Below are 12,518 nucleotides of genomic sequence, written 5' to 3' on the forward strand. Positions count from 1 at the left end.
ACTGAGAATATGAAAAATAAAGAATGAATCAACTGCTGGCTTACCTGCTACAGTAAGAAAAGCATACTTTTGCTTGACACAGAAACATTAATCTATCTCGGTGTCCAATCTATTATTTAATCCTAATTCTTAAACAAGCAAAAAAAAAAAAAAAAAGGCATATACAAAAAACCCATTAAGACAATGCCAACACCTCACTGCACATATTAAGTTGGAAGCATGAAGTTGCTCACTCATTGACGTCTCTAGCAACGCCACAAAGCTCCTGAAGGAGATTATCCATCCCAGAATGCCATGCAGTGTTCCAGGCCACCTGTAGGGCTTGGCGGGCAGGGTTAAGAGTTTGCAGGTCAGATGAAGGTGCCAATACGTAGCAGTACGGACTAACAGCATGATGACTTGCTGCCTGAAATGGAACGTTGTACCTTGAAGAAAGAAGGGAAAACAAACATGGGAATATTGTTTGTGAGGTATTTTAATGAGAGGGAAGGAAAAAGATGGCAACAATAAGTTATGATGGTCTTACCTTCGTATTACTGCCAGTGGCAGTGAGAATGGTGTGACGCCCGCTTCTGTGTTGGATTTATCGGACCTGAAAACAGAAGAAAGAGCAGAAAAGCAAGGTATTGAAGGGATATAGATTAATATATGCCGAATTGGAAAGAGAAGGAAGAGAGGAAAAGTATGCTCACCATAAGTCAATGCTGGCGATCTCATCAAATAGCAATAAACTCATCAGGACAGCAATCTCATTTCCATTGCCTTTGTTCTCCTTCAATATCAAGGACGCTATAATAAAAGCCAAAATAAACAATTTACTTAGCAATGACATCCAAAAAGTACATTACAGCTGTTATAGTGCAGTAGTTGATATTGTAAGAATTTTAATTGTGAAAACAAACTAAAACACTTTGAAAATCTAAACTTCTAATTTGACATGTCTTAAAAACACTGCACATCATTTGCATAAATCTCTCAATAAAGCTTGTTTCTGACTAAAAAGATTCTACAAATATACATAAAATTATTTCCATTAAATAGCTTCTTGTTTATACTGAGTTGAACTGAACTAAAATGTATGCAACAAATATTAGAGCTGCTGTATATATTACCAACTACTGTTAAGATAAGGCTGTTAAAAGGGCACTGCTGCTGAGCTGCGCTCTGTGGCAACAAGTTGCATCATACTAATATGCTACTTACTACAGTGTGACAGCACGGTTAAAAGCTATGCATCAGCGGATGACTTGAGAATATGCCCCCGAGCTACTCGACACAATGTGTGTAGCTGTTACTTAATGAGTTGTCTTGTGAATCTACCCCTGAGCAGTGTGAGGAGCAGGAGGAGTCGCTGTGCCAGGCTGTGCCTCAGAGATGGATCAGCGTACACCAGCTTTCTCAGGATACATACACAAGGCTCCAGCAGACAATCAAACCTCTGGGGAAAACAGCAACATGCTCACTTGGTGTTTAATTACAAGGAAAACACAAACAAAGCCATACGCTGCCTTTCCATTTCTCCTTGTTCTGCCTCTCACAAACGCACAGGATATCTTTGGTGTCAATTCACATAAGCAAAACCTAAATTTTGTGACTGTGAAGGTTGCAGGCAAAGGAGGTTTGGGACAAATACAACCTGCAGACATCCCTTGCATGCACACTTGTTAGCTGAGTCAAGTCATTCTCCGTAGCCCTGTTACTCTACTTCCATGTAGCGAGACATGTTGGACGATTACCCCTGGCAGTTTCTGATTCAAGGCCTGGGAATGATCAGCAGACTGCATCAACTAGAGGGCAGAAATCACTGCTGACCAGGGCCTGTCTGACACTGTTAATACAGGCCATTTCATCCATCTATCATCCACGGCTCAGTGGGTTTCCTCCATCCACTGGCAACGCATGAACTCACAAAAGCACATGTAAACAAGGGCACATACAGAAATGGGAGCACATGTGACGGTATCTATGAATTTTGGGTTATTTAGCTTCCAACAGCAGTTCCTTCAGTAAGCACCTACAGGCAGGCCCCTATGTATCTGGACTATGAAAAAAAATATATATACATCACATCTTGATTAATTTCAGATCCATTGCGGTGATATACCAAAATTATGCCACTGTCCAAATACCAGGGTGTATTTCCCACTTTGCCAAAGCTGTTTGTGTTTACCTTGTTGCCATTTACACACTCCATAATGACAGAAATGACTTTATCCGTTATTCCAAGATTCTTGAGTACTGGATGCATTGCTGTGTCTATAGAGGAAGAATTCAAAATATGTTAAAATAATAATTCTTCACTTCACTTCATCCACTTTTTACATAGCTCTTACTGAGGCAGTCAAATCAACAATTATCCAGATGTAAATCAGTGTTGCCAACTGAATTTTGTTTGTAAATTCCATGATCATCACAATCTGAGATTGGCTAGCACTTGGAATATAACTCACATATATAAAAATACAGGATGTTGAAGGGGCCTGGAAGTGTTATCAAAGTTAGTGTTTCCCAATAAAGAACCCTTTCAATATAAATTAATCCTTTTTTCTTAAGTAAAGCATTTGCATAGTGGAATTGCAGTGTAGCCCAAAAGCCCCAGGGGTACAAACCTAAGGAACCAACACTGTCAATCTGCTGGGAAGTTCCAACTTTTCAGATCTGGCAGTAAGGAACAAAGTCTGTCTGACTTTAGCCAGACATTATTTACTGTTTGATAAGCTGAGGATTTGTGTTTTCTGTGCGCATTTGTTTCATTTCAGCTCAGTGTGACAGTGTCTGATGCTGTTTTGCTGCTCTCAGTGGTCCCATGCATGCCTCTTTCAAACTCCAATCCATGTGTCTGTGAGCCACTCTGCATCCCAGCACCTCCTGATATATGCATTAAGAACTGGATTTCCCTCTTCTGCCTTAATTTAAATAAGTAAATAAATAAATCCACTCACAATTTAGAAATGCAGACCAATACATTTCCTTCCGTATAACCAAAAATAAATGAATAAATTGGGGGTGGGGCTCATAGATGCAGAGTGGAGCAAGTGAAGCAGGGAAAGTAGAATATTCATAGTTCTGCACATATACTTCTGCGGTGAGTATATGCAGAGACTGGGGCGTAGCTACGTGAGCCTCTAATGCCGTTGAAAACATTTAGACTTTTGCTCGGTGTGCCTTTGTTGCTCTGCAAATTCACTGCAAAAACACTAGTCAGCGCTGGAGTTTCTAATTAGCCTGTCAGAACAAACATTCAACTCGGAAAGCTATTAAAATCAGACAAAAGATAAGTTTATAATACTACTGTGAGTGTAGCTTTTACCGATGTCTCACCTTGTAGCACGACAGAAAGCTGTTCTGCAGCTGATCTTTTCAGCGAGATGTCAACGTTGTCTGAATGGAGGATACCAAACAGCTTCTCGACCGATTCCACCTGACACATTAATTAAACACATAAGCAAGCGCTTACTTACATCAGTGTAAATATCTGTTTTGCTCTGTGTATGCAGGCTTATACCTTTAGAACAGACTTGTTTCTGGTGTCGAGTGTGATGTCTAAAGGGTTTCTGAGGTGGTAGAGGTTTGGAAGAGAGGCAATCGCTTGTTGATCCAGTTCTGGTCGGGCTGTGTTTGCATCATCACTTCCAGTTAGATGGGGCAGGATTTGCTGCACTGCTGCCATTCTCACGCTGTTAAGAATGAATAGAATAAGAGCTTAGGGATAGGAATATATGTGTAGTTCAGGACTTCACTGAAAACCACACAATAACTTCTATTCATGTGATGAAGAAAAAAAAAAAAAAAAAAAACTTATTTGCATTAAAGTACAGACCCATGGTTAGAAATTTTCAAACAGCAAATGATCATCAAGAAATAGCTGGCAGGGGAGGCGGCTCTATTACTCGCTGCCAAAAAATTACCAGGGCTTCTCTGGTGTTGATTTCCACATCTATCAATATTCATAGATTGGGACTGGATGAGAAAGTGTTTTACACAGGCCTCGAATAGCATTTGGTTGACATGACAAGCACATCACCTGACAGCAACACAGAGGGCTAAAATGCCCACCACAAGTGTTGGAGAGTAAATGTTCAGGCTCTCAAGTGTTTGCCTGGCTAACAAAACAATCCTGAGACCCAACGTCAAAAATCATCAAACAACTCTACACGAGGAAAAAAAAAACAAAAAAACAAAAGAAACATGCCAGATATGCAAGTATACACATCACAGGCACAAACACACACATCTCTGATATGCACACAATTCTGGGCAGGCACATAACACTCCAACAAGCACAGAAAGAAACAACCCTAACAAAGAAAAGACTCGGAGAACAGAGACTCACGTAGGCTGCTTAGTGAAAAGGAGCCGCAGTGCTGCTTTTAGTTTGGCTGTACTTGGGAACACACTGTCTCTCGCCATGTCCGGCATGTCACTTATCTGCAGGACACAGTTTCCCAGTGACTCTTCAGTGCCGGCGTAACCCTGCCACACACAGACACACAAACACACGCACAATTCTCAGACTACCTTGGCAGACAATAAAGCAAACAATGGGGAATTCCAGCAAAGCAGTGCAACAGTAAATAAAATATGCATCACTTTGATTACGGGTGGTTTCATTTTGTCTCTTGTTGACATGATGGGCCCATCTCAAAATGGCCTTCTTGAATTAAATCACACTTGACAGCCTAGTCAAAACCTCATGTATATTCATGAAGAATTTCCTGGCTTTCTGCTGCCTGAAACTGAACAATTAATAAAAGTTTGTTATTGTTTCCCCCCCCTCACCCAAAAAAGGAAACAATATAACAGAATATGTAAATGAGAAAATAACTAAATTTTTCTCACTGGCAGCTCAATGCGCAGTCTTTATGGTCCAAGAGTGCTAATATTGCACTTTTGATCACAGCTCTGATTGTGTGCAATATAAACCAATTCCTCCCTTCCATAAATATTGTTTAATAAGCTCCAAACGTATTGCCTCTTTATGAGCTCTGCAGTGCAAATGCTACTGAGCCTCTGAAGAGATCACAACACCTGTAATATGGGCATGACCGGGTAAAGTGCCTCATTGAATCTGTCCCAGGCTGATGCTGTCATCATCAATCGTCCCTTGAGCAGGAATAGCAGGATATCCTTGGCGAGAACATTCACCTATACATCACAGGGAAAGTGCTGAATTCACAAAGGCATTGCTGATAAAACATCTACTAGCAAGTACTCTATGTGACAGCTTTGAAATGTCTAAATTATTTTATGACAGTTTAGCATGTAATGTCCAAAAACCAAACAAATCCCCCTGCTTTTAATCTCATGACTACCTGTGGACGATTGCATTCCACTATCAGCATGAACTTGCTCAAAGATCTAACACTTAAAAGGCATAAACCGAGCATCTACCTTTTGTGCACAGTCTTGGAGTCCAAAAGCACTTATTTCATAGAGCACCCTGTGGTGGAGAAGGAAGCTAACTCCAGCACATGCCTCTGGTTCCTGTCGTGTCACATTCTGGATGCCAAGGCAGTCCTAGGGGTATATGTAATCACACACTATAAATTATCGCTATTCTCACTTGTGCTCGCATATAAGAGTTTCAATTCACTTTAAAATTAGCCATGCACTCCAGACAGTAATTGGTAAAATGAAATGAAAGACTGATTTCAAATGTCAAGTGGGTTTTTTTTTTTTTTAAATAGTGGCCCGTCAAAGAGCTGTGACTCATTCATCTTTATCCCACTTATTTACATATGGATGCCCCACAAAACAGGTTCACATTAAGGCTATGTCGGACTCATATTTTAACCATGATTTATTACACTCATCCAAACAATGACTGTCTATGTAAGATGCTCTAACCTTGACCAGGTTTAAAGTGCATTCATATGTTTCTGTCTTGACGGGCAGTAAAGGATGGGAGAGCAGCTTGAGGAGGAGTTTCTGGCTCTCGGTTTGGAGGAGGGGACTGGGCTGATCAAACTTCCACCTAAAGAAGGACAATTAAGCAAATTTCAACTAGCTTTAAAAAAAAAAAAAATAAATTGTGTGACTGACTTTACACTGCAGGAAAATTATCAGACAGCTTACAGGTAAGAGCAAATGTGAACACATTCTTTGATGATAGGCAAGTGCTGGTGAAATGGAAGGCCGTTTATGGCTTGGTCTGCCAGCTCCAGTAACTCCAGCCAGTTCTTTTCCCCCTTAAGAAAAAAAAAAAAATCTTTCAATTACCAGTTAATCGGTGATGAGACACTGTCTGAACAGACTCTTCTCATATATATATTATATATACATATAAAGGGTGTTTGTATTTGATGTAATGTGGCATGGCAGTTATACCTCCGCTTGTGCTTCCCTGAGAAAGTTGCAAGTAGATTCCATCCAGAGGGCAGCTCGGGTCACCCTCCTGTAGATGTCATGGCTGTCCGAGTTCACCTGCTCTAAGTAGGCCACTGCTGTCTCTTGCATGCTGGGTAATAAACTTCCCAGTGATGTGTCCAAGCATAAGTGGAAAAGAGCTGTCGCTGTGTTTTCTGGGAGATTGTCACTAGCCTGTGTGATGTTGATAGAATCATTAACTCTCAAATGAAAAACAGCAAATGTATTCAAGTGATTCTGTCACACAAGCACACACACACACATACACACACCTTCTCAGGTGGGAGGATGGTCTGTAGGAGTTTAATGGTAAATATGGCAGTGCCTATGTAGGCCATTTTATGGTGAACCTGAGAATTGTGAGGAATATCTGCTGAACAGTTCTGGTGATAGCTCAGTATATCCCCCAGCAGCTCCATGCAGGCTTGTAGCTTCTCTTTCTAAAATAAACACAGACAAAAATGTAGACAAATGCGCACATGCCACACAAACAAACCAATACATGCACATGTACTCGCACTCTGTGCATGTTCACACACTGGCTGCGAGCCAAGAGAGAAATTGTTCGTTCCAGGGGTTAGGAATTGAATGTAATCAGATTTCAGGGTTATTTTGGGACGAGATACAGATCCACCCTATCTCTGTATGAATAAATTGGAACAATCTATTCTCAGCCACTTTGTTCTGGGCGTAAAAATTGTACAATGGAAGATGAACACCAGCAGGGGGCAGTACATGCCCTGTGCATTGCTGTGGCTGGCATGAAGCGTTTGGTCCATTCCCATAGGAAAAACCTAGAGGTTTGGCACACAAAAGCTGCTCTCCACATAAAGATGACAAAATAGTTCTCAGGCTGCAAGGCTCTGGGCATGTATTAAACAGCAGAGGGCCACAGGGGCCTGGACTTGACAAGTGTGTAAATCCCCCTGCAGAGGAACATACCCTTTAAAACAGCCATGCAAGATAACAAATGATTCTGTACAGTTAAAAAACAAAAAAACAAAAACACCTGTTTAACACAATCTATTGTGTGGACTTTATACACGTAATAAATGAAGACATTTGCTAACCCTGCAATTCTGTGCTTGGATAAACCCGAGGGTCCAGATGGGAAGTTTGCATGAATGCAAGAAGCTCTTTATAACTAGTAGAAAGCCTTTGTAACCTTTATATAACACATTAAGCTCAATCACGTGCCCACAGTTCTCCTTGACAGTCGAGTACCGTATGCCTGTGTCTCTGTGGCAAATTGTCTGGTGGCCAAGTCAGTTCCCCTTTTCACTGAAGTGTCTATTCATCTACATAAGAGGCTGTCATGAGTTGTGTTGACTTGCCAGCTCCATCCCCGCCAGGCTGCGATCGTCCCAGACCAGCTCACAAACGCTGTCCCCGAGCAGGAGGACGGCGTCACACAGCAGCTCCAAAACGCGATGGAAAGCGTGCAAACCTTCTGAGAAACAGGAGAGTAAGAGAGAAAACAAAGCAAAGAAGAATTTTTTTTTTTTGACAGGATCAAATAACAATGAAGAGAATGCAGTCAATGCAGGGAAACAGGTGAGGGAATCTTCATAATCTTCTCAAGTTCAGAAAAGCAAAACAAGGAAGAGAAACAGACTGAAATAATTGATTTGTGGTTAAAATTTTATTTTTTTTTTACCAACCCTATTTTACAAAACAAATGTAAATAAACAACAAAAAAAAAAACATACTGACTCTTACCTGTCTTAAGCAGTGGTATGGCATGCTCCATAGTGGCAACAGTAAACTGAGCCAAAGTGAGCTGCCGCAACTGCAACTCCAGCACATCTTCTACACCCAGGTCAAGAAGCTCCAAGTGGGCCACGTCTGCAGGTGAATGGGGCATCTGTCCGGGGGCCTGGACTGATCCTCCACCTCTGCGTGAGCTGCCACTGGATGAATCGCAGACAAGACAGGAAGACAACTGTAAATTTGTGATCTGTTCTTGGACCATTCAAATGCAAGGAGTGACGTATCCGCTGTATAGGGATGGATCATAAAAATGAATATGCCATCACATGAATCAAACCTGATTTTTAAACACTACAGAGCTGCCGCTAGAGGGCTCCTAGTGTTGTTCATATTTTAGAAGAACATCCTTCACAGTCTTCCTTTCTTCACACTGTTTTATCGGCTTGTGTGGGCTGCTGGCGTCACCGGTGATTTTTGTCATTATCAAAGCCACAGAAAACCCTACTGTGCACAAATTCTCAATAAAGTATAGGCCTCACTTCTAAGGTCTAATGAGAAGAATTGACAATCTTGAATCACGTCAATGACTAACATAATACAATACGTGGCTCAGAAGTGTAACAAAAGCTAAAGTGAGTGATTCTCTGCTCTAGGTGCCAATGTGATTACTAACAACATCCATGCACACAATCCCTTAAACAAGAAAAGATACACAAAAAGATGCCTTTTTTTTTTTTTTTTTAAACTATAATCTAAAATATATACGAATACCTTTATACCTTTTTTAGTCCCACAATGGGAAAATTACAGTTAACAGAACACCCATCCAAGAAATACAAACATAGTTATGTCAACCTCAAGCACACACCTATTAGAAGCTGCATCTCCATCTTGACCATCTCCCCTAGCTCTCTGGCCTGTGCGTCCCACTAAAGAAGGCCGGGGAGAGCACTCGGACCGAGGTGAGGAGGCCTGCGAACGCTGGGTCCCCAGAACCTCCTGGGTGTAGGAGAAGGAGGAGTTCTGGGAAACTGGATCTACACAACCGCAAATAAAAGAAATAAATAAAAACAATGCTTGAACATTTGTTGCACATGGATTTGTTGATATAAAAATGAGAATTTAATGTTGTAAAAGCAACATTTTCAAGGCCTGTTTCAGACCTGACTTACAAGAAAAGAGACAGAGGTGACAGATACCAGGTGGTAATATATGAATTTACTGATCATAAACAAACAGGGCAAGCAGGCAAAAATAACTGAAAAATCCCCTCATAGATGACTGTGGAAGATATTGATATCAGTGTTTAAAAACAAAGGTAAAAAGGTCTTTGCACGAGGCTAACCAGCAAGGCACTCTACCTTGTTTGGCAGAGTAGAAGCTCGGATCTTGATGAAAGCGCAGCCTCCTCCTTAGTCCCACACAAAGCTGCCGCAGACAGGAAAGAGCCGGCAAGTAGAGGTAGCCTGTCTCCCCTTTGCCCGGACCCAGCCTCAATAGGGACAGAAGGTTCTGCAAACAGAGTGGGACATCAGAGGCATAACGGGCATAACTGTTAGGGTGTTCTATGGATCAACAGCTTGTAATATTCCATAAGAATTTTATTGCAAGTGTGTAAAAACAGCATATTAGCCACTTTACAAAGCAACGCTGAGACAAACACACTGTGTATGAACTAGACTTAAAGTCAAGACAGTGACAGAAAAGTTGTAATAAAGTTCACTGGATAAAAAGGGCAAATGGAATTGAATTATTGAAGCAGCAATTTGTTCCGAGTTCAGATTCCCTGCCCTCTGAAGCTAATGATGTCACGTCTCTAAATTCAAGCCTTTTAATTTTGTATAATGGCTGCAGTAACTCAAAGGAGGACCAAGTAAAACCACAAGAAGTACTTTCCTGTAATGATTTCTTTTTTTTGATGATGAGACTGCTGGGTGACAGTACGTTAATACTACCGTGAGAGCGATGTAATTTAATGCACCACTTTATTAGCAAAATAGTAATGTTCACTGTGGCTCATCAGGGCAAAATGATGTCTCCCCCAAAACTCTATGCCAATGAAACAAAGAGCTCACAGAACAGATGCGCTTTGCTACCAAGATGACAGCGGGAGATACATCACAAAGTGTTGCTAGTTTCAAAAGAAATGGAGACAGAGTATGTATAGCTGTACAAAGTGGGAACTCATTGCAGACTTCAGTATTATGACCCCATGGATCAGCTGCCAGCAGAAGCCAGCGAGAGCCATCAAGGTCGACGAGTGTTCAAAGCCTGTACCCAACAGTGTCCTGATATAGAGAAACTCTGCTGCTGAAGGAGGCCTTTGAGGGAAGAAGGAAAATGTTCTAGCAAGGACTTTCACACCTTGCAAGGGGTACATCATGACAAAACTACATCCTTGCAGCAATCTAGTACCTGCTCAACCAAAGTAAGCCTTCAGGGGCCTCACAGCCTGCTACAAGATCAGGGACACAGAATTATAAATGGATGCTTTGTTCAAGGATGCTATTTGACAGGTTATTATTTTGACAGTGGTTGGAGTGGCTATCCTATAAATCCGTTATGAGCTGGTCACGCTAGCCACTCAAAACAACACACTGCATCTAATCGACATGAATACCATTTGGCTGGAAAATAAATCAGACCCAGAAGTCTTGATTGGCATCTTCAACTTTGTTTCTTAGGAAACCCACAGTGAATAACGCATTTTCAAAACAAGACAGAGGAGCGTTTCCACTAAATACAGGCAATCAGTCTTAAAAATAAGCACTGCACATGATGGTTGCTAAGAATCACAGAGCCTATAAATTTAATATAGTGGCACAGAGGGCTCTTCTAATGCCCTGATAATTAAATAATGGAAATTGCAATCAGTATAGCACTTTTTCTTTCTGGAGGAATGTGATCACTCTTCATATATTTAAAAAAAAAAAAGAAAAAAAAGCACAAATGTATACACATACATTTATACACACTAGCAGTGCAAAAACACCATGATTTAATACCTTTACGATGCCTGGCCTTTGCAGGAAGATCTCAGCAGGAAAGTCTTGCATAATGACATCACACAGAAGTTCACAAGTTGTCCGCACTAGGCTGGGATTGTTGCTGCCTAAAGAACTGTTTCATAAGAACCACAGCAAAGTTATTTTTAATCTAACACTCTTGTGTTATATTTAGCAATAAAGAAAACAATTACATAAAAACTATGTTATACTATACACATAGTGTATAGTATAACATAATACAGGTTAATTTGTCTCTTACTTCTCATTGGAAGAAAGTATGTGCCTGTCTGTGTTTGTCAACGTCAGCCATGGAAACACAGAAAACCTGAGACATCTCACAGATTCGTGTACTGTATGACACAGAGGGATAAAGCATGAATCCTTTAGGGAAACAAAAATATCAACGTTAACGTTAACGTGAACATTTTCAAACAAGAGGCACCTGCTATTTTGTGATGTGGTATATCTGTATTGCTGGGCATGCTCTTGTGGAAATAACCCATTTTAGGCAAATCCTCTTGAGCTGAAACAACTGTTGGGGCTGCAACAGAGGCACAAGATTTGTTGCTTTACTAGACAGTTTAAATAACAGTTTGAAAAGAGAGACCATCCCACCCACATTTAGTATTTCATACATTACTGACTCTAAAGTCAAACAAACGATTAGCCTAACATTCAACATCTTTTGGAGGTATACTACGTGGTCCATGTGAGTAGACAACTGCATGACTGGGGAGCAGCTCCGGCAGCTGGAACAGCTGGTCCAGGGTTCCATCAATGACAGCTCGCAGGCTGGGCTCCACATTAGGAGACAGTTGGGTGAGAAAGTCCACCGCCCCAACGTCTCTCAGCATCTGGGCTGCACTTGGATGCTTTGAAAACAATAGCACATAATCAGAAAACTGAAAATGATGTAGCTCGGTTTGGTATTGTGTAAATTTCATATTGTTCTTTGTAAGGTGTTTGAATCATGCTGTAAAACTCGGGACAAAAGTATAGCCTTCATCAATTATGCATTTTAAGGCTGGTTAGTTAAAAAAAAAAAAAAGAAAGAAATTACATTTAAAGTTCATGACTGTAATTTGCCATCTGCCAGACTGCTCTTCTCTAGCTACAGTCCTTGATTTATTCACCATGCGTTGCATCTATTATCAGTATACTTCTTATCTACCTTTGATAAGGTTAAAAGCAATTCAAGGACCTCTTCCTTCATTGGCACCTCGGGGAAATTGAACCACTCCAGAAGATACACAAACAGCATCTTTTCCTGGACAATATCATGGATGGAAATCAGGGAAAGATCCAGCTTACATAAGATGCTCTTCAATGCTCGAACTCTTATCTCCACCAAAGAATGACCTGAAAGTTTGAGAAATCAAAAATATTAGACTGAGAAAAACTTGAGTTAGCAAACTTAGCTACGGTTCATTGACT

General features: G+C 40.9%; 1 protein-coding gene across 3 annotated transcripts in view; it reads right to left on the reverse strand.

Moving 5' to 3' along the window:
• rttn (rotatin) overlaps positions 1–12,518 on the reverse strand; it is a 32,351-nt gene that overhangs the window by 19,476 nt on the left and 357 nt on the right. Inside the window, exons 2-24 of one of the 3 annotated variants that reach the window (XM_030756584.1) lie at positions 12,256–12,443; positions 11,785–11,956; positions 11,527–11,625; positions 11,344–11,434; positions 11,082–11,196; positions 9,438–9,588; positions 8,945–9,113; positions 8,086–8,276; positions 7,701–7,816; positions 6,639–6,806; positions 6,328–6,540; positions 6,076–6,188; positions 5,848–5,974; positions 5,392–5,517; positions 5,029–5,145; positions 4,334–4,473; positions 3,506–3,677; positions 3,322–3,421; positions 2,171–2,256; positions 1,321–1,438; positions 693–789; positions 527–592; positions 234–425 (exon numbers count right to left, since the gene is read on the reverse strand). In XM_030756584.1, coding sequence (XP_030612444.1) covers positions 234–425; positions 527–592; positions 693–789; positions 1,321–1,438; positions 2,171–2,256; positions 3,322–3,421; positions 3,506–3,677; positions 4,334–4,473; positions 5,029–5,145; positions 5,392–5,517; positions 5,848–5,974; positions 6,076–6,188; positions 6,328–6,540; positions 6,639–6,806; positions 7,701–7,816; positions 8,086–8,276; positions 8,945–9,113; positions 9,438–9,588; positions 11,082–11,196; positions 11,344–11,434; positions 11,527–11,625; positions 11,785–11,956; positions 12,256–12,443 — 3,127 coding nt within the window. Of the gene's footprint in view, positions 1–233; positions 426–526; positions 593–692; positions 790–1,320; positions 1,439–2,170; positions 2,257–3,321; positions 3,422–3,505; positions 3,678–4,333; positions 4,474–5,028; positions 5,146–5,391; positions 5,518–5,847; positions 5,975–6,075; positions 6,189–6,327; positions 6,541–6,638; positions 6,807–7,700; positions 7,817–8,085; positions 8,277–8,944; positions 9,114–9,437; positions 9,589–11,081; positions 11,197–11,343; positions 11,435–11,526; positions 11,626–11,757; positions 11,957–12,255; positions 12,444–12,518 lie in introns of all 3 variants that reach the window. The other 2 variants (XM_030756583.1, XM_030756582.1) reach the window with 2 other exon arrangements.

The sequence above is a fragment of the Archocentrus centrarchus genome, chromosome 20 (assembly GCF_007364275.1).
Source record: "Archocentrus centrarchus isolate MPI-CPG fArcCen1 chromosome 20, fArcCen1, whole genome shotgun sequence".
NCBI classification, from domain to species: Eukaryota; Metazoa; Chordata; class Actinopteri; order Cichliformes; family Cichlidae; genus Archocentrus; species Archocentrus centrarchus.